Raw genomic sequence first — 27,671 nt, 5'->3', positions numbered from 1 at the left:
TTTATTCTGGTTATTGTTGCTTTGGTGAGCGATATGGCCCAGGAGCCTCTAGTCTTTTTTAAGTGTCAAAATCATGCCCGATTTTACAGCATGTCTACGATCACATGACTTCATGCTATCACAGGAAGAGATAAACGAAGGGGTATGTAAGACAGTTCTGTTTCAATGATCAATGTAAGCTCTATTTATGATAGTTTTAAGGAAATGAACTCAATGTTTACCCATGTTATATGAGTATAAACTGGGTTGGGTCAGTTTACGCCATATAATCCGCAGAGCGAATTAGAAAAAATCATAGATTCCTCACACCCAGGTTAAATGAGTATAACTTGGGTAAATACTGAGTTCATTTCCTATAATTTGATTTTCTGTAATTTACTGTACAAATTGAGTGCGTTTCTTTTTAAAAAATGATATTAATCTTTTCAAAATGAAAATGTAACGTTAAGCGGATTAGTACCTTTTGACGTTGGTGCATTGTGACGTACAAACCAAGTGTCTTTAACTAATTAACAAATTTTAATTGTCAATGAGTCCATGACTAATTAATTAGTCATGGACTCATTGACAATTAAAAATTGTTAATTAGTTAAAGACACAAGTTATACAAATTCAGTTTTGATTTTCTATCCAATGGAATGCCATGTACTGACCAGAATTAAATTAAATTGGTTTAAATTGCATGGAAATTGCTAGATAAATGACTTTAAACTGACTGACCTGACCAAAAACATACGAAAGGTTCCAGAAAGTCATTTACATATGATTAAAAGGATTTGATACATATTAACATCATTATATACAGTGCTGGCGGAGTGTCATGATAGCAAAATTTTCAAATGCAGTGATTTTAATAAAATAAATCCATATATCAGCTGTTACATGCAATGATCAAGTACAGTACAACTCACGAGTATCTCGACACACAGCATGTAAGAAACACAATGAAAAATAATACCGTGTTTAAAACCTGTCTTTTAAAATACACCTTTTATTTTAATCAGCTGAAGGCTAATTTCTAATGTGTAAAATGGACACGTTATAAGCTACACATACCTGGTAATATAAATCTTAACAGCATTTCGCTGTTCATGTATTTCACTTGTAAGAAATGAGTAACTTTTTATACACAGGGGTAAACTTATCATTTGTTGATATTCAGTTATTATAAAATGTAGTACATTCCTCAGATACCATAGCAAAACATGTCCATTGCCACATCTTTACATGAAGCGATAGTACCATTTTAACAAGAGCTTGGACTTTGGATAGTTGTGTCAATCGCGGATGTGACGTAGACCTGTCTATTTTATCGCTGGCCACTCAGTCATGGTTCTATGAAATCAACAAGATTGGCTGGCTTTTGAGCGAAGACTACTTCTTTACATGAATACTGTTCCTGAGAGCAACATTTGCATAATGACGTCTTTATATGAATAATCAAAGAAGAAGTATCGTTTGGAATGCAAAATTTAATATTCGTACGTTATTTGTTCTGCTTAGTAACAAATGCATTATACGCTATGCATGAGATCTACAATAAAAAAAAGTATAGCCGTCTGGCCATGATCCCCAGATACGTGTACGTTATTTACAACTTATTTTACTAAATACCTACCCCATCAGAAAGATAATATCAGCTAGTATCTGAAGAGTCCTTGCATGACAGATTTGATAATTTTATAAACAGATACACCTGAAAAGAGTTAATAACCGTTAATTAAATTGAGAATACTAGGGTCAAAAAATCCAAGAGAAAGAAAAATTATGTTAAATATCCCGCTAAACTTTGTACACTAATTTCTAGTTAAAAAGATTTTTTTTTTTTAAAAAGGGGATTGAAATATTTATACATGTACTTTTATATTAAAATTATGGTCTTAATTTTTTGGTGTTTTAATACCGGTTAATTGGTAGAGACCTGACTTATTTTAATAAAGTACATGTACATAAATTGTGGCGGACAGAATGTTATTTTTTTAACCGTGGTGTCAAAAAGGAAAAATCCGATTATTGAAATGGTGAAAATGGCGCGCGGGCGGGCGGCTGCCAAAGGGTTCACTTATTGTACGGATAACTTCTCCTACAGTTTTCAATATAGGAAGCTGGTGTTTTTGCAGATCAATTGAACATATATCATAGGTATACATATTGCTAGGGGTTTGATTTCTGATGATTTATGGAAAAAAATACCAGCTGTTGAACTTGGTCATTTTTGGCAAAATGTTGCATATAGGGTATCCATATTGTACGGATAACTCCTCTTACAGTTTTCAAGATAGGAAGTTATTTTTTAGCAGATCAATTGGAAATGTATCAGAGGTATGCAAATTGCTAGGGGTTTGATTTCTGCTGATTTAAAAAAAAAATACTAGATGTTGAACGTAGTCATTTTTCGGCAAAATATTGCAAATAGAGCACTCCAATTTCTCGTGATAGGTACATGTAGTGTTTATCAATTTAGGGTTGACAAATGGTTTATAGATACTGTTCACACAAAAGAAAACACGGTTTGCTGTCACATTGACAGCTTTTTTCTTGTCTATAATTAATTTGGCATTGACGAAACATCCGAAATTGGAACTTGATTAATTAAGATCCATATGGCTCTGTTTTTCAATTTGCATTTGACCTTTGGCTATTCATCAATGCATTAACAATCAACTTAATTACTTGAGCTGTACAAAAAAAGTCCTTATGAAGATCATTGGTATAGCTAGAACTGGACAAGTCATCTTGCATAAGGGGGAGAGTGTTATCGTTTATTTTATTGATTTCATTAAAGCTACACGTTGTTTTATTTGATTCTTTATTCATATTGTTTTATTTGATTCTTTATTTATTTAAACAAACAACGAAACATACATTCAAATACAACATAAGAATTTACTTTCGCTTTAACCCTCTCAGACATCCTCATGTGACCCCCCTTCTCCATAAAAGGTATGCTATTACATAGTACAAGGATTGATTAACAGATGTTGAGATAATGATAACACATAAAAGTATGAATTTAAAGTCCAGTAATATACGGTAGCTGCTACTTTTAATTCTTTAAACTTTTAAAAGAAACAATTATAACAGTCATTTGGGATTTTCCGGATCACGTTTTCATCTTAAATCCACATTGCAAAGAAACAAATTTGGCTCTACCACCCCCCCCCCCCCCCCCGAACTTTGGGAAATTTTCGGGATCCGCGCATCAACAGCAATTACATAAATCAAAAAATACATTATTTCATCAATGTATGATATTTCTTCCTTTAATTTCGTATATATATTATAACTTGACTGTAAGACAGTTTCGTTTGTTGTCAAACTTCCGCGGAGTGATTTAAAATACATAAAATAACAATCTATATTCACAGGTCTTTAAAAGCTTAATCAAGTGCAAAATGGATCCTCATTGTAGCGCCCAAGATGTTGTACGATGCGATCTTTGTGAGACCCTCCTCCCCCCATTACACTGTGACACATGTCATCTACATATGTGCAAAGCTTGTGTTGGGGATCATGTTCTGGATGATTCCAGAGACCATAAAATGGTTCCATTCGAACAACGTGGAACCACTCCTTTTTATCCAAACTGCCCAAACCATAACAAAAAGCAATGTGAAATTTACTGCAAGGAATGCAATGAGGCTGTGTGTTCCAACTGCATTTTGACCAATTCACATAAGGGACACACTTTACTTCATTTACTTGATGTGATAGAGTCCAAACTTAAAGCTTTAGAAAAAGATGCTGATGAATTACAAAACTCAATCTACCCCAAGTACGAAGAAATTCTTTTGGAATTGAAGAAAGAAAAAGCCGATTTAGAAATCTATTACGGGAAACTGACAACAAATGCTACACAGATGGGTAATGAATTACATCAAGAAATCAATATTCTTGTTAACCAAAGTAAAACCGAAATCAACAAAATGAAAACCAAACACCTTGCTGTTCTAAACCAACAAGAAGACAAAATCGAGAATACAGTCTCTGAAATCACACAAAGCATTGCAAATCTTAAGAAATTACTTGTTTCCAAAGATGTCTGGCTTGTATCTGAGAATGAATCAAAGAATGCTCAATTTAGAAAACTCCCAAGTAAATCAAAAGTATCCCTACCAAAATTTACACCTCTGAAAATTAACAGAGATCAGCTTACTGAACAGTTTGGTTCTCTGTCGGAATTATCTTTTACAAAGGAAGAACGTGGCAATATCATGCCAACCCAGGAAGTCGGGCCATCGCTCTCAAATAGGTAAGTGTGTTGTGTGAACTTGTGTCAATAATTGTGTCTTTTCTAATTATTTTATTTGTCCCCTACCAATGAAACAGAAGGAGGGGACCTGCAGTCTTTACTGTCATCTGTCGATCATTCTATCCATACTTTTGTAAATCAAGTTCATGAAAATGACTGGATGGTAATGTCGAAAAATCATGAATTAATAAAAGTATTATTTAGCTCACCGAGACGATGTCAGGGTTAGGGATATGCAACATGTAATATCCTTGGAATCCGTTGAATCCGTTGAAGTTTTATAAACAGTTTCCATAACTGAGTTGACACTGGTCCTAACTTTACCAAAACTGCATGGATCATGTATTAGGCCATATTCAAGGAATTTACAGACTTGGATGTTGAACCTAAATCATACATTCATTTTATTGCTGTTTTTAGGAGTTTGAGGTATTTGGAGCAGGTTAAAGTTTTTTGTAGATGTGTCTTATGATGGTTATATTTATGTAATTAATGGTCCTAACTAACTAAACTTGCATTGATAATGCTGCTTATGATATTTATATGCACTTGACAGGCATTAAATCTGAATATGAGCGAAAGGTTTCGGATGCTGATGTTAGTCAAGGTATTTGAAACAAGTTAACTTTTTGGAAGCAGGTGCCCGTTGATGACCGTATCTAAATTAGTGGTTCAATCGTTACCAAATTTGGATGGTTGATGCATCTAGTGCGCTTCTATGTACTAAAAGTTTTAGATGCTGAATCTGAAGCATAATTTTATACTAGGAGAATATTTTGGGAAGAATGTTTTTGGATCAGATCATATCAAGGCAAATATTGGTCTTAACTCAAAAATTCCTAATACCGGTATTTTCTAATCTGCATAATTATTCTATGTGCTTATTACTATAGTAAATTGTTTGAACGATCTTTTGTGTGTGTGTGTGTGTGTGTGTGTGTGTGTGTATATATATATATATATATATATATATATATATATATATATATATATATATATATATATATATATATAAGAGATTTTGGAAAAAGGGATGATCGTGACTTTGGAGATCGTCGTCCTCCTCGTGAAGACAGCGACGTTGGAGACAGAAAGGCTCTACTTAGAGATGACCGTTGGAGATCTTATCGTGGTCTGGAGGGTTTCTCTGATCGTGCTCCTCCCAGAGAGGAAAGAGACTGGGGTAAAGGTGGTGGACGGGAAGACAAATGGGGAGAAGGTGGTCTTGGGGAGGAATGCCTCGGGGACGACACGTGGAGAGACAGCTGTAAGGAAGTGGGAGGAGACAAAAAAGGGGGAGGGGCCTGGGGAGAATGCAAAACTGGAGGACACAGCTGCAGAGAGAGGACCATAGAGCGTCCGATTTTGCGAAATAAAGAGCGACAAATGATAGAGGAGGGAGGTCATGATGGTTTTTAGCTCAAGGCTCGGGGGAGCTTTTCAGATCAAAATTTGTCATTTGTCTGTCTTCTCTGTTGGTGTCTGTCTCAACTTTTCACATTTCAATCTTTCTTCTTTAAAGGAGACATGACTAAAAAAGAGTAAAAATGGTGTAGATCATTCAAAATCTCCTGATTAAACACCGGGCTTATTTCAAACAAACTAAGCACAAGCATCTTCGTGGGAAATTTCTTCAAATGAAGGACCATTTAATGATACATGTATTAAACTGATGAAAGAAAAAAGATGTGGTGAGAAAATTTAAAAACCTTTTTTTCCATAGCCAAAAAGCCTGTAAAATTCTAACGTTAACGTTAGCTTTTCTTATATATTGTGGATTTAAAGTTAAATAGTGACCCCGTGGTCAGGAAGAGGCCCTTACGTGTTCAAAGTTCTGAGAAGAAATAAGTAGAAAACAAGAATGAAATAATTCTTCTGAAAAATTAAAAGGCTAGTATATGTGGAAAAGAGATTTGGATAAAGCTATAATACCAAATTCAATCTTATTTTTAAATCTAGATAGCCTGTCCTTGATTCCTGATGGTGTCGCTACCTGATTAGGTGAGCTCAGATGAGCGATGTGGCCCCTTGGCCCCTTTTAAAGTTTGTAACAATTGTTTTCAGTCTAAAAATATCAATCAGAAATGAGTAAACATAATGCAGGCATATTTATTAATCTTAACTTCAGAAGATGGAGTTTCTTAAAAAAAAAAACTAAAATACAAATACAATTCAATCAAATTAAAAATAATTTGAGGTATTGATGAGCATATATACATGTATCTCTTTGATTAAACAGAAGGAGAGGGGAGAAAGGGAGAAGTAAGAAGGTAAGAAACGCGAGTATGAGCTTTAGGCTAAATCTTGATACGATCATCTCGGTTGTGTTATTCAGGAGCGGGAGAAACAGGAAAAGATTGAGGAGCACAAAAAGATCCAGAAGCAACATACCATAGAGAGGATTGAACAACTGAAGAGGACGGACATCGGAGCCAAACTGCTGCAGAATATGGACGAGGAGGTACTGTTATAGCAATGATCCTTCCACTCAAACAAGTACTGTGGTCCATTTTTTCCAGGGCACCCAGTATACATGTATGTCTGGTGAAGGCAGCCACTGGCTTGCACATCTATGGAACGCCATGGCTGCCTTATAGCATAAAACTATAGGTACATTATGTCAAATTATCATTACATTATGTCAAAGTCCATTACGTGGTGTGAATATATTTTTACATTTGGTCAAATCGTTATTACGTGATGTCAAACGCACGTTAGGTAAAGTAAACATGTCTTTACATGATGTCAACTTTTTACGTTGTGATGTAAAATCATCCTTACGTTATGCCAACATTGTACAACCAAAGGTCGATATATCATGACATTATTCAAACACTATATTATGTCATTATTTTATTACATGTTATCAGTATATCTCTACAATATATCAACACCACAGTACATATCGCAATTCTATCCTTACATAATGTCAACACTGATTTCATTACATGTTATCAATATGTTTTACATTTTATCAACACTTTAATACATGTTGTTAACACATCCATTCATTATGTCAAAACCTTTTCACTTTATGTCAAAAGTACATTACTAGATGCAAATATATCTTGACGATTTACCCAAATGGACCCAGAAAACCCCCAACAGTAAATACTTGTAAGAAGCAGTGATTTCATCATATTAGAATGAAAATATATATAGGCCTACATACATGTATGCTCTTCTGAAAGCTGTAAGGGACTTAGTAGCTGGCAATTTCATTTCCCGAGAGTGAATGGACATCTACGTATTGAAACATTGAATTTATAGTTAAGATAGAACTAGGTTTTAAGATCAAGACTTAAAATACAAGTCTTTTCGTTCTCATCGGCCCTTGAATACTTTAAATGTAATAGATGTAAAATCTAAAATTAACCCCTTAAATAAAGGACATTGACCTTAAATGGGTATGGTTGTTCTGCTACAAAATTATTATGCCATGAACATGATTTTTTTTCTTATTGCAGAGGGGTTGGGAATGGTGTTTGTGGACGGGGTGCGTTCCATTCCTACGAATGAATTTTCTCCCTTTCACCCAAGAGGGCACTTGGTAACTTAATATGAAATAAAATCTACAAATAAATTACAACAGATCTTTAACCCCTTTAAAGACTTTTTCCATCTTGATATAGATGGTTTTGGTCTTTATGAAATGTTTGTTTTAGGTCAATTTTCGGACAGAGGGTATAAACCAGAAATATGTCAAAATAAAACGCACACAAATAAGAGAGGGGAAATAAATTTGCCGATTTTAAAATTTATTGTAAAGAAAGGCAAACACTGTTGGTAGAATCGGCACTGTCTTCAGCGTCTGTCTCATACATGTAACTCACTAATTTTTAATTAAATGAAATAACTCGACAGCATGAGTGTTGATTTTTTGTAGGCAAGTATGATCATGTTACATATATTTTCGTCGTAAGTATAGAATTGGCGTGGAAATATTCTGTGAAGGAAATTTACACTCATTCCTTTCTGTTCCGTTGAATACCAATATCTACACGGGTAATGGTATTTTGTGGAACGAAACTGAACCAGAATCTTAAAAATAAGTCAAGTACTGCTGACATTGAATTTTAAAGATGTTATGCTTTGGAATGTGTTTCGTTTGTTTTAAAGCTGTAACTAATATAGAATATTCTTTTGCTAGCTTAAACTAGTTAGTAAGTTCTGCCGTGAAGTGCTGTAATCTGTTAATATTAGAGTAGTAATTAATATATGTATATGTTTCTTTAAACAACGAACCTAATCATTAAAATTAAAGATCAATCTTATTTGAAATGTAATGAATAAAAACAAAATTGCTCCTTTTATAAAAATTCTATTTTCCCATTGGATGACACTTTACAAAGTTTCAATAGCCCCATTGGGTAAACAGCTTACCGTTTCTATGTATATAGAATGGCCGAGGGTATCCGTGTTCGCATAACAAAAGGATGTTTCAACTTAAAGTAGAGGAACGTGTGCATCATGGAAAAGAAAACTTACCTACAACCAAGACTTATTCACATCACGTTATTAAGTTTAGACATAACGTCAAAAACTTATTACATTAAGTTATAAAGTGTTGTACAATGTTGGCATAACGTAAGGATGATTTTACATCACAAAGTAAAAAGTTGACATCATGTAAAGACATGTTTACTTCATTAACGTCCTTTCGACATCACATAATAACGATTTAAACAAGTGAAAAGATATATATTCACACCACGTAATGGACTTGGACATAATGTAAAGATAATTTGACACAATGTACCTATAGTTTTATGCTATAAGGCAGCGATGACGTTCCATACACATCTATTCATAAAAATACATGTATTTGTCATTACGATTGTTCGTTTGTAAAGAGGGTTCCAATGACTTTTATTTTATAAGTGTTATGTACTGAACGAAATTACATATTATTGCAATTTCTGGCAGATGTAAAAAATGTAGATCATTATAGGTTGGGAACTTTATTCTGCTTTTAGGACTTTGCTACACTAGATGTAGAGGATATCGTGGCCAAATGGGTGGAGCAGCTTGAAAAAGAAAAGAAACATTTGACGGACCGTCTCAAAAGCCAGGAGAAAGAGGTCAGAATAATGCCAACAAGGAAATGTAATCAGCAATTTTCTCTTTTAAAAACGAAGTATTTGTTTCGAGTCTATCTTTGGAATAGTGATAGATGTATTAAATTATTTCATTTATTGATGACGTTTATTAATTTTTTTATGTGTTTAAGTATCTGAGTATAGAGTTAGCAGAATTATGGATTATTAATTACTATGGTCTTTACTTTTTTTTAGATCTATCATTTTGTTCGTGCGAAGCGTTTGGAAGAAATTCCCTTTTTGGAAAAACAGTATGAGCAGGAGAAAAGAATGGCTAGAGAATTCTTTGAGCAGCGAGAGGCTGAAAAGGTGGGTTTCAGATTGTATTAGGTTTATACTATGTGGACTTCATAGCCCAGATTACCAAGATGGCACTCCAGTTGTCGTTTAGGGAGGCTCATTAGGCAAAATGCAGTGCTTCAATCAGATAAATCGAACATTTTCATGTTTGCATTTTACAGACTAATACAGTACCGATCAGACCCAACCTAACACCAGAGTAAACCCCAACTTAACCCCGGGATTACTTTTTGGGTTTACTTGGGGTTTACTCTGGGTTTCCTTTTTGAAAATTTGGGTCCACTCGGGGTTTACTTTGGGTTTACTTTGAAATTGCTTTTGAGGTCAACTGTATGTACTGGAGTGTGAAGCAGACTAGTATTTTATCTTACCATCCTACTGCCTGTAATTCCTACCCGTTGTATATTCCGAATACACAGTTAGCGTCTGCTTTCATGGGTATACTTCTGACTGGGTTTACTCTCTGTGTCCACTCTGGGTTTACTTTGGGTTTACTCTGGGTCCACTCTAGTAAACCCAAAGTAAACCCAGAGTTAACCCAGAAAGTAAACCCAGGGTTTAGTTGGGGTTTACTTTCTGTTAGGTTGGGTCAGATCGGTACTGTAACAGTGAAGGTCAGTGTCAACAATCGTTGACCGCTATCAACAAATTCTCTGTAAGAGTCATTAATGTGTATGTATATGTCTTGTGCAACATTATCTCTGTGATATCATTAACTAAGGAACTACAGTGGTTAATAAGCCCCCTTCATATTATTTTTGTGTTCAAGTGGAGGGTTTTTCAGCTTCTTGTTGTGCGGGTGTACATGAATCGCTGCTGTGTTTGTAGATCGAGCAGTTAAATAGGTACCGTCAGATGGCGCAGGCTAGTCGGGATCGTCTCAACAGGATGAAGACTGACAAGGATGAGTTCCTGAATCTATTTAGAGGACAAAGAGAGGAAGTGTTTGAGGTATTGCTGCAGCAGGGCTTTAATCTTGTCCGTTTGATTTTTATCTTTTGAAAAAAAAGACCCAAGACAATTTAAGAGAGTTTTTCCTACTGTTTTAGTTCTGAAACATTTGCACAACATGCATGAACTTGAATGATACATGTACCTGCCTTGAATGTAACCATTACAAAGTTCTTATTGTGGTGGCGTCAAACGAGGCACAGAGTAAATCATCTCACTCCACGAACTGTATTTCATGGACAGAATTAAGTTCAGTATACGAAAATCATAGTGTTATACAATATGATTTTCGTATAGTTTCAAACTATTTTATCTTACCCTTTTTGGTTAAATTTCTAAGTGTTCACAATTGGTCACTTTTTAAAGATAAGTATTTTGTTCACATGAAGAATGTAACAAACTGAAGCTTCTGGTTGCCCAAATGACCCCATTGATTGTGAATACGATAATCTTTTCACCTTGTATGCCCCCTTCAAAAAAGGGAGTGCATATTGTTTGCTATCTGTCTATCGGTCGGTCCACCAGCGTTACTGCAAATGTGCTTTGTCTTTGTAGTGTCAGAGAAGGCTAAAAGGAATTTGCTCAATACATGGGATTAATAATTACTGTTACTAATCCCACATAACATCTTACAGAAATCCCACCATAAAGAAACGAGTAATAATTGTGAACAAAAGGGATTTTACTGCAAACCAATCCCAGTTCATGCCTTTCATATAGATATACATGATAATGAACTTATGGAGTCATGAATCTATAATCCCAATAAACTATGAAATGATAAAACTATATGTATCGGTAAGGCTTTTTTAGACTTTGATACACACTTAAAAGCTTTATCTCTCTAGCTGAATCAGTGAAATGTACGTTCCTGGAACAAAAGGCTGATATTCATTCAAAACATTTTTAAGTTGACTTAGCACATTGAACATGTTAACCTTTTCTATAAAGTGTATAATGTTTGCATGGCATTGTTGATTCTAACACTTAATCTAATTGGATAATTTTAAGTCTTAATCTGCCTTGAATGTTACCTTTACAATGTAAATGTTGCGGTGGCGTCAAACTAGGCACAGAGTAAATCATCTCACTCCACAAACTGTATTTCATGGACATAATTCAGTTTACTATAAGGAGTATACAGTATAAATGTTGACTCTTGAAAATACCAAGTTAAAATGGTAAAAGGATTATATAGGTAAGGCCTTTATCTTTCAAAATGACAAATGGTTGATTATAAGTGTAGTTGACTGTCACTGCATGTAAAACTTTCTATTGTCATGATGTTACATGTATTAATACTACATGTTAAAATGGCTCTCCAACTTTGTTATGATGAATTTGGATATTAAGGGTTGGTGATAAATCAGTTTCTTGACTATTGTACCCGCCTTAGCGTTACATGACTCCTCTGTGGGACTGATGTGTCAACATGAGTATACAGAAATATCTGCTGTCTACACTAGATGTAGATTTGTGTTCTGCTACTTACAAACCAGCATTCATCTTGCATTGCTTAATTCAAGATGATAAGGTCTTTTCAAAGATGTCAGAAATGTAATATTCAGTCTTGTGAACTACTTAAGGAGCATTGGCGGATCCAGGGGGGGGGGGGGGGGGGGGTCCGGGGGTTGGAACCCCCCCCTTTCTCTGGGACATATGATTTTTTTTAAAACTTAAAATACTAACTGAAAGGCAATTTTTTCTTTCTACAATTTAAATACTATAGTTATCTAACATATATGCATTATAAATCGTTTACTAGTATTTAAAAGAGTTTCGTTCAACGGACCGTAATTTATTAATTGTAAACAGCACCCCAAATTACAAAACCAGAGGGGTCTCTGGAACCTGGCTACATGTATAAAGTTATCTTCTTCATCATCTGGTGTTTATTTCTTTGTGTAAGCATGTGGAAATTTTTTTAAAAAATACATAAAGTAGTATCGCTTTTATATACATGTACACAGATTTTTATTAATATCCACTTGGTGTTTTCTTCTTAATTCCTAAAGAAAATCGATTGTACTTAATGAAATGCATAAAACGCCCAAAAAACGCATTTCATTTTTTGAATGTCTGATAGAAATTTTGTGGCAAAAAATGCCATAAGAATCAAAATCTTTACCAAAACCAAAATTTATTTACCCACTGAAATTGTTCACAATCGCTTTTTTTACGAATAAAAAGTTAAGTTGGAAAACACCTCCATATTATGACGAACTTCCTATCGAAATAAACAAGTCAAGTATGAATTTATGAAAGTTTTCTATTCCTGAATTTCTATTTAACAGCGTAGTGCAATGAGTTCGAGCGTTAACTACAAATGTTAGTTATGATTTCGAATCCCGTTGGGGCTTTTATGATTTTTACCTTTCCAGAATTTTAAAATATATTTTTTGATAAAATAATGTAAAATTTAATGTTTTTTAGCAGTAAAAGTACTTTGTTTATAATTTAATTTGGTTTAATCCATATTAATATCAACCCATACCACCTTAACTAGGGCTGAATTTTACACGTTTTGATATCAATGGAATGGAACCACCCCCCCCCCCCCCCCCCCCTTTCCGATATTGCTGGATCCACCTCTGAGGAGTGTATTGCATATTCAAAATAACTAATTTTAGTTTTATGCACACATTCAAATATATTTTAGTTTACTACATGTATAAGAAGATCCCAATTAAGATCAGATTTATAATGATTGACTTCTGTATATGTAAACTGTAATACTTTTATCACATTATTGAGAACTATTTTGTTCAATGTTATTTCAGAAAAAGCTGGCCGAGTTTGAGGCTAAAGTTTCTGAAGAGAGAAAGAAGAGATTGTACGAGAGGAAGGAGAAGCGAAAAGAGGAACGAAGGCAGAAGTGGATCCAGGAACGGGCCGAGGAAGAGCAGAGGAAAAAGAATGAGCAGCTCAAGAGAGGTAAGGTTCTTGTTTCATCAGCTCAAGTTTCTTCTTCCTCAGTTGTATATTACTGTAAGAAATGTTTTACATAAAGGAGACATTTTTGTTCAACACGCAGTGTATTGCTCTCTTTCTCTTACAATACAAACTGGTCAGGTATTTTTTTTAGTTTTGATATTTTAAGTTAAGTAAAGAAATTAAATCGAAATTGATTCAACAAAAACTGGTATTATTATATATCTCAGTATCAAAGGGTAATTCTAAAATCTTAACATTTATTTTTAATATAGTTTTAAAAAAATTGTGATATTGGCAAGCAAGTACATTTCTTTGACCTGACAGAACGTGAAGAAGGGAAAGCAAGGAAGAAGTTGAAAGCTAAGAAACGCAAGGACAAGTCCAGATTAGCTAAGCTAGAGAAGCAGGCTGAGAAACAGCGACAGAGGGAGAGAGAGGCTGAAGAAAAGAAAGCAAAGAGCCGACAGGACTTGGAAAAAACGAGGTACAGATTAAAGTCCACAATTTGTTTTTTTTAAAGAGTTTGCATACAATTGTGAATGACTTCATTGAATGTTACCATGGTAACAGCTTGGTTGAAGTGGCGTCAAACAAGGCAAAGACAAACGGTTTACTCCACAGATTGTATTCTCTTCATAGATACAGTTTACTGAAACAAAACCAACAATATTGATGCACAAAATTAGTCAATACTATTGTTGGAAGATACCTGATTGCAAGACATGAATTCATTACTATTTTGTTCATTACAATAAATTTGTGTTCATATATTTCTCCTCTTCCTAAATATTGTTTTGGTTTGGGTTTATTTTTTTGGGTTTTTTTTTTGTTCAAATGCATACAATTGATATTATACAGCGGTAGAGATGATGGCAAAGGAGACTGCCCTAAACCATTTGCTGGTCGATTAGGAGAGCGTCCAAGATGGCGAGATAGAGAGCGGGAGAAGGAGGAGGAGGGAGGTCGTGATTGGCGAGCCTGGAGACCAGCAGGGGCCAGAGAAGGGGGCGGCTGGAGGGAGAGGGAGAAACAGCGATCAGAAAGCTGGAATAAAGAGACCAGCCCCACCAAGCAGTTTGTACACTAGCACAGGATTTTTGTATTGTGATTTGTATTATTCATGATAAGTAAACATTTTGTGAAATCCCAGGTTGATAAAAGAGATGGAATGTGATGTTAATATGCTTTTGATTGTTGTTTGAAACTTCAGGTATGAGGAGAAAGAAGAACCAAAAGGAGAAGGCTGGAGGGGAGAGAGGGGTGCTCCTAGGGAAGACAAGCCCCCAGCTCGAGGTATCTCTCCCCCTAGGGAAACATGGAGAAGCAGATGGGAGGATCGAGTAACATCGAGAGATGGTGGTGATCGTGGAGGATTTGGAGAACGCAGAAAAGATGATAGAGATTTTGGAAGAGGTAGAGATGATTGTGTTTTTGGAAGAAGGAGAGATGATACAGATAGAGATTTTGGTAGAAGGGAGGATAGAGATTTTGGAAGACGATGTGATAAAGATTTTGGCAGAAGAGATGATAGAGACAGAGAATTTGGAAGAAGAGATGATCGTGACTTTGGAGATCGTCGTCCTCCTCGTGAAGACAGAGACTTTGGAGACAGAAGAGCTCCATCTAGAGAAGACCGTTGGAGATTTGATCGTGATCGGGAGAGTTTCTGTGATCGAGCTCCTCCCAGAGAAGAAAGAGACTGGGGTAGAGGTGGTGGACGGGAAGACAGATTGGGAGGAGGTGATGGTGGTGAAGAACGCCGCGGGGGTGATGCATGGAGAGACCAACGTAAGGTGGAGGGACGAGATGAAAGAGGTGGAAGAGGGGCCTGGAGAGGAGGCAGAACTGGAGGAGACAGCTGGAGAGAGAGGACCAGGGAGAAAGAGGGATTGAGCCGGCAAGATGACAGAGGACCAGCAAGAGAGGACAGAGGGCCCGCAAGAGAGGACAGAGGGCCAGGGAGAGAGGACTTCAGATGTAGTGAGTATAGATCTATTACAAAAGGTCAGGGTAGCAGCTGTCACCTTAAGTGTGGATTCATCATTATTGATGCTTGGATCAATAGATATTGATATCATATATTAATATGAAAAAAAAATGGTTTAAATTAAGATGTCTGTACAACATTTTTATGATGGAATTATCATAATTTTTTGCAATGTTTGGGTTTGTGTCAAATTTGAAGTTTTCATATGAAGTTTGGTTTATTCATTGAGAACCTGAAAGAACCGCCAGAAAAAATGTCTTAATGTTGAGATTATTATACCCGCACTTTCTAAAGAAAGTTCGGGTATATTGTTGTTACCCTGTTCCGTCCGTCCGTCCGTCCGTCCGTCCGTCTGTCACGTTTTACTTTCTCAAACTGCTCTTACATCTTATAAACCAGCAAACTGAACTCTTCGAGTTTGATTTGGGGTATCATGTTGTTTTGTAAAAAAGTTTCAAAAATTCTCTGTTAGTCCTGGGGGTCAAATAATTGGTAAAAAATGACGTTTTTTCACAAAAAACCTTCTTCCTCGAACTCCTCCTACATTTTCAAAAGTAGACAAATCATCTTTTGGAATATGTTTTAGGGTATCCTATAGATGCGCAATAAGGTTTCGGAATTTTCAATTTTGCCCTGGGGGTCATTTAATGGCTAAAAAATGACGTTTTTTTTTACAAAAAAACTGGTTTAAAAAACGTCACTTTTTTTAAGCAGTAGCCAAATGATCTTCTAGAATATGATTGGGGGTGTCATATTGAGGCATGATCAGGTTCCAGAATTTTTTTTTTAATTAAGGGGATCAGTGGGCAACAAAAAATGACGTTTTTTGGCAAAAAAAATATGGTTCCCAGAACTCCTCTTACAACTTTTGGAGTAGCTACATCATCTCTTGGGATATAATTGGGGCTGTCCTATAGATGTGCAATAAGGTTTTAAAAATTTAAATTTCATCCTGGGAGTCAAATAGTAGCAGAAAATTGACGTTTATCACTAAAAAATCAAACATTGATCCAAGAGCTCCTCTTATGATTTAATGGATAGACAATCATATCTTGGGATATGATAGGGACTGTTCTATAGATGTGCAGTAAGGTTTTCAAAATTTAAATTTCATCCAGGGAGTCAAAATATAGCAGAAAATTGACGTTTATCACTTAAAAAAAACATAGATCCTAGAACTCCTTTTATGATTTAATGGATAGACACATCATATCTTGGGATATGAAAGGAACTGTTCCATAGATGTGCATTATGGTTTTGAAAAATTAAATTTAACCCTGAGGCCCATTACCTACCGGTACATACCTTTTGATGCCCTTTAAGGATCAAGAATATATATGGTTAAGGGGTGGGGATCTCAACCGTTTTCGAGATATTCGTGCACTTCCTGTTCAAGGGGGGTCATGACAACCCCCGGGGCCCATGACCTACATACCGTTTGATGCCACTTGACACAAGGTAAAAGAATATATATGGTTTAAGGGTGGGGATCTCAACTGTTTTGAAGATATTAAGGGACTTGCTGTTTGAGGGCGTCAGGACCACCCACAGGGCCCATGACTTACATAACATTTGATGCCCCTTGACATCAGAAACATGAATATATATGGTTTAGGGGTCATGATTATAACAGTTTCTGAGATATATGGTAATTTCAAATTCCTGGGGGGTGGGGATGACCCCAGGGGTCAGATCTAATAAACCCTATATATTGCCAGTAACAGCCAATATATGATTATGAAAACCCTATATTATTATCTTTGTCCGTTTTCAAGTTACCATTTACAATAGAGTCTATGATTCTTTCTACAAGGTTCAATGTTGGACCCCACACCCTTTTGACACCCCCTCCCCCCCCCCCCCGAAAAGTGGTTGTCTAACCCAAAATGAGAAAAATCAAACCAGGGTGCACAACTAGATTTGCAGGCCTATCATATCCTAGAGTTTTGTACAATTATGTTCAGCCATCTCTGAGAAACAAGTTCAGAGCGGGAAAGAAGAAAAAGAAGATGAAGAATATATACATGTATTAAGAACCGTACAAAAACAATAAGTCTCCAAACTTCATTCAGGAGACTTAATAATTAATAAAGATTAAATAGAGATAGGATCATCAAACATCAATAATTTAAAGATAATTGACAATTTCTGATTCTAAGGGGGTCAGGATGACCCATTAGGGTCATGACTTACATGCCATAATGATCTGATGCGCCTGCATGACCTAAGGAGGAATAATATCTTTGGATTAAGGTGGGGATCTCAATGGTTTTTATGATATTTGATAATTTCAGGAAGAGCACTTGGGATCATGACCTACATACCATCTTAAATGCCTTGAACAAAGAAACAATAATATAATATGTACATGATATATGATTCAATTTAAGAACCCAGATATAGATCAATCATCTGTTTTGTAATACTTCCTATGTATATATACATGTACATGTATTAGTTTGTGTTTTGTTCTATACTATTCATGTTCATGACTGTAGTATGGCTTAGTCTTATTTTAAATTACATTAAAAATTTGTCAAATATATGACTTGGAACCCCCACTCCCAAACAAACTCAAATATAAACTGTTCTCTCTCTCCCCCCCCCCCCCCCTTCCTTGTCGAATAATCTATTAAAATCAAAATATAATTTGGGTGTCTGAAAACTTTTATAAACTGGTAAAAAATGTTATTCTTAAAAAAAATTACATTACACCTTGCATAATTGACAAATGATCTATTGAGATACGATCAGAGGTCATATTTCTACCTTGGGATCAATAAGTAGTATTCATTGACAAGTTAAAATTAATTAATAACAATAAATGATTCAAATTATAAATGTTTATACTCCACATTCATCCCCCCCCAATCTAACCTGCTTATAAAGATTCAGTCTTCTTAATACATTCTTACATGTGTACAGTAGCAAATTTTAAATCATTTCTTGATTCAATTTGCTTTTTCTCTCGTGATTCACATTAACATTTTGGAAATTGCTTAATTCAATTTTTAAGATTTATAAACAAAATGTTATATGCATCACTGCCATGTGTATTCACCTATTTGGGGCAATTGTAAAGTCTCCTAAACAAAGCAGTGACATCATTAGGCTAGGAATTACCCACATGGATCAAACACTACTGTATAACATATGAATAAGATAAAATACATTATTATTTCTAGTTCTAAAATGTCAGGGTGTCTCCAAGGGGGCATAATCTTACAATACAATTTTACGCGCAATGACACAAAGAGCAAAAATAAATTAAACGGTTTAGGGATGAGGATCTCAGATCTCAGAAGTAAACAAAATATACAGTGTATCATATCATTTCCTATTTCATAAAGGCGGGGGGGGGGGGGGGGGGGGGGTTAAAGACAACACCTGGGGGTCATTAATGTACTTTACACCAGTTGATGCATCATAATGACTTTAGAAGATATTTTGTATTTTCCTGTTTCGTGGGGTCAGAACAGTCCCATAAGGTCATGTGTTTGATGCATTATAATACATTAAGAAAGAAATACTCCTTCCTTACTATTATTACTCATATAAAAAATATAAGTGTCTACACTTACTTACATATGAAATACACAAATTTAATAAGAAATTGTTTATACAGGGTCAATATGGGGTCAACTCAACAGTGCATGCAGTCTGACAAATGAAAAAAATAACTTTTGCAACTAAAATGACAGAAACTTTACAAATGCGATAGGATAGGTAACGATGATAAGCTTATTTAAATATTAAAAGATGATGATACAGTATGCTGTCAAAGGGAGATTACATTTAGAAAGTGAAAGTAGAACTTATATACATGTGTATGTATGCTGGCAGGAATCCCATGCTGGCATCTTATTATATTGTGCTACTGCTACTACATGTATTATGCTTACCTAAATTGGTCAACATCATAATGATAATCCAATTAAAACACAATAATGAATTCCTTTAGCTGATCTTAACTACCGTAATCCTTTTCTGCATACGGAAAACACAGACATGTATGTATGGGTGTTGCTAAAACGCGGAACGCAAAACGGAACGGAATGGAAAATATCATCACGTTTATCCCTTAAAAAGGGTATAGACTGGCCAGAAACGATTTACTTTGTATCTTTTATTTATATCTAATGAATGATTATCAACATGTTGCTATCTTATTAATATTCATATGAATGTCTATCAATTATAGCATTGTATTCATTCGGCTTTAGTTGAGTACGAAACGGAAAAATCAAATGTATACGAATTGTGAAACATTAAAATGATTAAACGAGGAAATTAGCTATAACTTTTTACTTATTTCTCTTATATGGTATTGCTGTCATATTAGCGTAACGTACGCAGTTAGTGAAAGCGTTTTATGCGTGTTTTGAGTATTTTTATATTATTTTCAAATATGATGTACATGTATATACTTACATCAAAATTGAATTTTCGGTGTTCTAGACGATCTTTTATCATACAGACGATACAGTATCATTGAGATGGAAGAAAAAAACTGTAGGACTGACGACATTAAAAAATTAAAATACAGTAAACATTAAAATACCCGGTAATTTGTGAAACTAGTAATTTGTGAAACTAGTATTTTTAGCAATGCAATTTTGTTTACGTTTGCATTACAAAGCATGCAGTTGTTTATTCCAGCAGCTATATACATATGATCCGAATAGAGAGCTCTAGACGTTGCCTGGTTTGATTTTCCGATTATATATTGGGACTATAGTCTGTCGATCCCAAAATATTCATGCAGCACATTTGGACGATTTATAATGGAAAATGTTGACATCTTTTCTCCATTTGGAAGTCACTCAGAAGACCTTGCACAATTTTTCAACACCATCATCCGGGTCTGTTAAAATGCAAAACCCCGTAGACTTCTTTATTTTTAGCCGTGTATTTATACCAGCTGATAAGCTAGAGAGGACGTTTTAAAGAAAGAATAATGAGAATGTTTAATGCTTCTAAAAGAGAATCGCTTGAACCCTGAGGTATATATAAATATACAGCAAAAAGTGAATCGAGGATATTTTGGGACAGAATATAGTGGTCAATGCATGTACTGTTAATTTTGAGGAAATAAATATTCTTGAATAAATAATCTAATATTGCTAATCTTTCAAAAAAAAATTAAAAAGGTACATAAAGTATATCGTTTTAGCATACTTAACAAATCTATGAGGTAAATAACATTAGATAAGATTTTCCGTTTTCCTTCCGTTCCGTTTTCCGTTCCGCGTTTTAGCAACACCCATGTATGTATACACGTGAACCCATCTAATCGAAGAGCTGGGTAAAACTAGTACCCGCTAATGAGACATGCAAACCTGTGTTGTGTACGTAACTTCAGACAAAGATCAGTCATTTGTAACATGCATGTATTTTTATGACCTATTCTTCAAATCCACTTGCACTATTTTATTAGGTAAATAACAGCTTTAAGGTGGTGCAGGACACCTGCATATTGTGATGTACATGTATACTTCCTATTGAGATAAACAATAAAGTATGTTGACTATTGATTAAATATTTACCCCCCAAATAATGTTACCTAACATTGAAGCGCAATGGGTTAGAGCGTTTACATGTCTGTAAGAGCATTGGGGTCCAAGGTGTATTTTTGGTAATTTACGAATTTTCATGGGGAGGGGGGTCTGGACCCCTCACTCCCACCCCTTCTCTAAATCTGTGCACACGATGATGTTCATGTAGGCACACAGAAGCAAATCTAAAACCAGCAACCGCCACGGGGAGGGGGCATAATTTAATTTTGTTTGTAATAATTATATAGACCATTATACTTCCTATGACATAAAATGTTAAGATTATTGATTAACTGAAAATTCACTGCAAACAGTTCTACCCCAAATTGCACATAAAGTGCTGCTCATGTCACGATGTGTATTATCATTTGGGCAGGGATCTCATCCTTCAGTTATGAAAATTATAATTTTTAAATGTATTACCGGAGTTTGCATGTAGCCTTCATTTTTAATTAAACTGGTATAAAACAGTGTTATTTAGGGGCAAACACATGGTGCGGGTATTACTGTCTAATGACAGCATCTAGTTCAAATTGAAGTCAGTTAATGGACCAAAAGATCTCTAAGATATCAATTCCTTTATGATTATCAATAACAATAGCTTACATGTAGGTCATTTTGTTTGACTTTAAACACAATTAGATCCTTTTACCGTGGCAAATTTTGCATCAAAAATCTAGGTATTGAAGGTATTAAAGCAATCTTTAAACCATTGTCAGAATTCTATGTCATATTTTAGTGAGGGTAAACTAGATACAAATTTGTGTGACAGTACATGTCATAATATGTCTGTTGTAGGTGAGGGGCCCCCACCGAGTCGCGAAGGAGGAAGAAGCTGAAGAGACAAACAGCCAGAAAAAGGAGGTAGGAATCCTTCAATACCTGAGGGAATAATCAGAATCAAAGAGGATGTTTTAGATTTTGTTTTAATGTTACGTTTTTTTGTTTTAGATGTCAGTAAACATGAGGGAGAGGAAGATGATGGATAGACTACAGTGCGTTATTGATCAGGCTGATAAACTGAAACTTCTTATTGGGGGAGGATGAAACTGTGTTTGTGATAATGAACTGATCGAATTCATCAAATAGTCCTGTGTTCTTGAACAGAATTGCAAAACCACATCGCAATGGATAATACAAATTGAATTGCTTAAACTGATGCATATTCCATTGCAGATTATTTACTTTGTATTTATAATTAATATAACCGCTAAACTTTACTTCAGTTGATGTCAATTCTGCATTATTTTGATTGGTATGTAATCTTACAAGAATTCACTGTTCATTTCTTAATAAAAAGTTGATTGCTTATTTATGAATGTCAGTGCAAGTAAACATGATTAAGAAGAAGCTTGTTTGCTTTTATTTTGAATGATAAGGGGATATTGGATGCAATAAGTTTATCCTTGTATAAACTCTAATACAGCATGTATTGTGGGTGGTTTGAAAACTGTGACCTATAGAGGGAACTATATCTGTTTACGATGTCCAGTCTGTTGGTTTGTTGGGGGAAAAGTAATTCCAATTAAATATTTCAGATTCTGACGGACGTTAAATTGATAAAAAAAAATTACGATTTTTTTCCACTGGCATGGGTTTATGTACATGTAGATTGATTACTGAATTTTGAAAATCATGACCGGGGTCTAGTCCAAGAGTCGGTGTTTTATTTACAGGCACCTGACGTTTTACAAATTTTTTTCTGATGAAAACGTATACAATATGAGAAAAATGTCTGTTCATTAATTGTATCTCTTTTTGATTGTGACGTCAAACAGTTTTAACTGAATGAGTGATTAGTATATCATTGAGGAAATAAATCATGAAATAAAATACAATTGTCAAGTGACGGGATTATCAGAACTATTTCAAGAGTGAGTGAATGCCATATTTGGTCAAAATAAAAACCAACTGCGTAAAAAATTTGATAAAGAATTTGATCTTCTGCATAAAGTATGTAGTTTTTAGCTCACGAGCTGAAAGCTGAAGTGAACTTTCTTACATTTTCGACTCCATCTGCAGATTCACTGGGCCAATTTCAAACAAAGTTGACACAAAACATCATTGAGTGAAGGAGATTTAAGTTTTTAAAATGAAGGGCCGTGCCATATCTTATGGGTAGATAATTAAGAATTATTAAAAAGTTGTTTGTGGTAGGATGGGGGTCACAGCGAAGGAGGGTGGAATTTTTACATAGGAAAATATAGTAAGTCTAATAAATCTTCCCAGAAACCGATCGGCCAGAAAAGCTGAAACCAATGTGGAAGCATCCTCAGCTAGAGTCGATTTAAGTTTGTTCAAATTGTTATCCCCGGTGGAAGAATGGGGCCACAGTAGGGGAGGGGTCGAATTTTTATATAGGAATATATAAAGAAAATCTTCTCAGAAACCGATCGGCCAGAAAAGCTAAAACTTGTGTGGAAGCATCCTCAGGTTGGGTAGATTGTAGTTTATTCAAATCATGTTTCCCAGGGCTAGGATGGGGTCAAATTGTTACGATATGATATTTGTATATTATAATATGATATTGTCTCCTATGATATTGGACCATAATACGATATTGTATAATATGAAATTTATTATAAAATTTGTTATTGTATCCCATGAAATTGTAGAATGATATTGTATCATATGATATGATATAATGTTGTATCAAATTATATTGTATCATATACATCCAATAAGACCATATCATATGATACAATGTCGTATGATACAATATCATATTGTATTATGAAATATTGCAATTTTATATTGCATTATATGATATATCATATGACAAAATAATGTATAGCATGATAGGATGCAATGTCGTATTTCATAGTTGTGTATTGATAAACATTGTATCATACAATACCGTATGAAATATATGTATGATTATCATACAATTTTGTATCATATGATTTATAATATTGTATAAAACCACGCTACAGTATCCAATAAACAAGATCATCATATAATATGATAAAAGTGGTCTCATAAAGGTGATTCCTCTAATAAAGGTGATACCTCGTCTTGGTGAGCTTTGTAATCTATTATTACCTATGTTTATGTCTATTGTGGCCCAAGTGAACTAAGTAGAAAGCTCAAGTGAGATTTTTTTATCACTTTTTGTCCAGCGTCCGTCTGTCTGTCCTTTAGTTTGTATACTTTTTACATTTCGATTTCTTCTACAGAATCATTTGGCCAATTTTATTCAACCCTAGCACAAAGCATCCTAAGGTAAAGGGAATTCAAGTTTGTTAAAACGAAGGACCATGCCCTCTTTAAAAGAAAAATAAATAGACATTATTTAAAATTCGTTGGAATTTTTCAAAAATCCTCTCAAAAATCAAATGAAAAAATTGAAACTTTTATGGAAGCATCCTCATGTAGTATAATTTTGTTAAAATCATGATTCCCGGGGGAAGATTGGTGCCACAATGAGGGGTCGAAAATTTACTTTTAGGAATATATAGAGAAAAATCCTTATCTAAAAAACCCCTACTCAACCAGAAAAGCTGAAACTTGTGCAAAAGCATCCTCAGATAGAATAGATTATAGAATAGTTTGTTCAAATCTTGATACACGAAAATAGGGTGGGCCCACATTGGGGATGGAGGTGAAATATTTTACATAAGAATATGTAGAGAAAAATATTTAATATTTTAAAAATCTTCTTTTCAAATTTAATAGACTAAAAAATCTTGTGTTGAAGCATCTCCAGGTATTTTGTTTAAATTATGATCTTAAGGATATGTTAAAACTTGAATTATTACATAAGATACTAAATATATGCATAAAAATAAATGCATAAAATAATTCTTTACATACTGGTAAAGAAAAATCTTTAAAATTATCTTCTCAAAAACGAATTGGCCAGAAAAGCTGAAACTTGTGTGGAAGAATCTTACTGAGAGGTAAACCGTCTATCCTTCTGTTTTCAATAAAGCAGAATTGAGAAAAGAACTACTCAACCAAACAGATTGCACGATCAGTACATGTATGTACTGGTCCCTGCTGATAAGGCAAGTAACAACATTGGCTTTGTTTGTAAGGCAAATTATATTAATTGCATTTTCAAAGAACAAGGTTTTGATTCTACACTAGCCTTTTCAAGCTGGAAATACTTCAAAATCATAGATCTGTTATGAATATTTTTAATATCCACAATAAACAAAATGAATTTGATTTACCTTATTTGTAGTGGATTCCAAAGCTCCACAAAACTCCTTACAAGCAGAGATATATAGCAGGTTCCAGTAGATGTTCTAACAAACCTCTCTCTTTACTCCTTCCTATACTTCTTACAGTAGTGAAGGAGAAACCTAAAGAGTGCTGTACAACAAGATACCCCAGAAGTGGTGTGAATCAGATGTGGATACTAAAAAAAACTAAAGAATTATTAGAAACTTTGAGGACACAAAATCTTACCAAAATCAATAGCATCAAAACGTACGATTTTTCAACGCTTTATTCAACCATTGACAAATTAAAATCTAGGCTTTTTGATATCATCGACAGTTGTTGTTTCTTCAATAAAAATTGAAGTCGTTAAAATGCTTACCCTGTCAATGGAAATCTATAAAAAACTACGTCGTTAATAACCATTCTGATTGCACACACAAGTACTCTGAAGTTGACATTAAAAGATACTTGAGTTTCTGATAGACAACATCCATGTAGTTTTTGGAAATCGTCTTCCAACAATCTGTTGGAATTCCCATGGGTACTTATTGTGCCCCATTGTTAGCAGACCTATTTTTGTATTCTTATGAAGCAGAATTTATTCAAAAGCTTGTACGTGAAAAAAAAATCCTCGCTGTAGCCTTCAACTCAACATTCAGGTATATCAACGACGTATTATCAAGTAACAATTGGTATTTCCATATCTACGTCGACTCGATATATTCCAGTGAACTTGAAATTAATGATACCAGAGAGTCTGTGTCACCTGTTTCATATTTGGTTATTTTACCTACTAACAACAAAACTTTATGATAAACAGTTGATTCGATACGCAAGGACATGCTCTTCGTATGAACAGTTTCTAAGGCGAAGCAAGCTACTGACAAACAAGTTGATAAAACAGGACTACAAACAGTCTCGTTTGAAGTCATCTTTTCGTACGTTCTATGGTCGATACAACGACCTTATCAGCAAATAAAATCTTCCACTGCTGACTTCAATTTTTCATACTAATTGTTGGACCATAATTAATCACATAATTGTCTACGGACTTTTTTCGTTGTTTATTTTCGATTACGACAAAGACCACACGGCGGATGTGACCAGTCAGCAGAGGATGCTCACTCCTATGCACCAGATCCTGCCTGTGAGGTTTTCCAGAGGTCCGTTATTGCTCTGCTCTCGACTATTGATTGAATACCGAATTGTCTACGGTCTTTTCTCCGTTTTTCCTGATCATGATATTTTCCCCAAATTACGTCATTTTTACGGATATGAAATTTGGCGCACGGCGGGTGTGACCGGTCAGCCGAGGATGCTTACTCCTCCTAGGCACCTGATCCTACCTCTATCTATTTGGAGGTCCGTGTTGCTCTGCTTTGAATTTTTATTTCGTTGCAATGATTTTGGAGATGATTGACGGTTGTTATTGTCATTTTTTCATTCAGATAGTGTAGATTCAAGTTTGTTTAAATTACGACCCCAGAGATATAGTGCTGCCACAATGGGGGTTTTTTAAGATTTTCAATAGGAATATATAGAGAAAAATCTTTAAAAAACTTCTTTAAAAACAGTTGGCAAGAAAAACTATAATTTGTGTCGAATCATCATAAGGTGTTGTAGATTGGAAATAATTAAAATCATAACATTCACGGGTGGATGGGGTCACAATTCGAGTTTAAATTCTTACAAAGAAATGTACATAAAGAAATTCTTTAAGAATCTTCTTCCCAAAAACCATTTTGTCAAGAAAGCTAAAACTTGACTGGAACCATCTTCAGGTGTTATATATTCAAGTTTTTTCAATTCATGATTCCTAGGAGAAAATGCAGGTTCAAATTTGTAAATAAGAACATATATAATCTTAAAATATCTTCTCCCAAAAACAGTTATGTATTTAGAAAAACTGTTACATTTGTGTTGAATCATCCTTAGGTACTGTAGATTCAATTTATTAAAATAATGATTCGTTGATGTAGGCTGGGGCTACAATGGGGCTTTGAATTTAACATAGGAATATATAGAAAAGAATTTTAGAAATCTTCGTTTCAAAAACCAACTGATCAGTGAAGCTGTAACTTGTGTAAAAGCAATTTCAGATGGTGTAGATACAATATGTCAAAGTTATTATCTTTGGAGATAGGGTGGGGCCACATTGGAGAGTCATTTTTTTTTAACCTAGGAATATTTTAATTCTCAAAAAATCAAATGTTATAATATTGATATTATATGGAATTAAATGCAAGCATTTGGTTTTGACATATTGTTAATTCTTAATTGTTTAGAAGTGGACCCCTAGACAAATATTGGGCACACAAGAGGTTCAAAGATTGATGTATGTTAACACACATATATACATAAGAGTTGTTTAAGATCTTCTTGAGATCTGCAATGCTCAAAATGTGTTATGACTATAAAATCATCCC

General features: G+C 34.6%; 2 protein-coding genes across 2 annotated transcripts; both read left to right on the top strand.

Annotated features, from left to right (window-relative positions):
- Positions 1-3,373: 3,373 nt before the first annotated feature.
- LOC136270807 (eukaryotic translation initiation factor 3 subunit A-like) lies at positions 3,374-5,671 on the top strand. The gene is made up of 2 exons (XM_066069549.1): positions 3,374-4,252; positions 5,284-5,671. Exons 1-2 carry the CDS (start codon positions 3,396-3,398, stop codon positions 5,669-5,671), a joined length of 1,245 nt encoding a protein of 414 aa, XP_065925621.1. The 5' UTR covers positions 3,374-3,395.
- Positions 5,672-6,579: 908 nt separating this feature from the next.
- Positions 6,580-22,324, top strand: LOC136270806 (eukaryotic translation initiation factor 3 subunit A-like). The gene is made up of 10 exons (XM_066069547.1): positions 6,580-6,713; positions 9,229-9,333; positions 9,547-9,660; positions 10,480-10,602; positions 13,383-13,536; positions 13,861-14,020; positions 14,395-14,610; positions 14,747-15,516; positions 21,877-21,942; positions 22,030-22,324. The coding sequence occupies exons 1-9, from the start codon at positions 6,702-6,704 to the stop codon at positions 21,915-21,917; spliced, it is 1,695 nt and encodes a 564-aa protein (XP_065925619.1). The 5' UTR covers positions 6,580-6,701; the 3' UTR covers positions 21,918-21,942; positions 22,030-22,324.
- The last annotated feature ends 5,347 nt before the right edge of the window (positions 22,325-27,671 follow it).

This window comes from Magallana gigas, chromosome 8 (genome assembly GCF_963853765.1).
Source record: "Magallana gigas chromosome 8, xbMagGiga1.1, whole genome shotgun sequence".
NCBI classification, from domain to species: domain Eukaryota; kingdom Metazoa; phylum Mollusca; class Bivalvia; order Ostreida; family Ostreidae; genus Magallana; species Magallana gigas.
The sequence above is the reverse complement of the archived record's forward strand: the minus strand, read 5'-3'. Positions and strand labels throughout refer to the sequence as shown.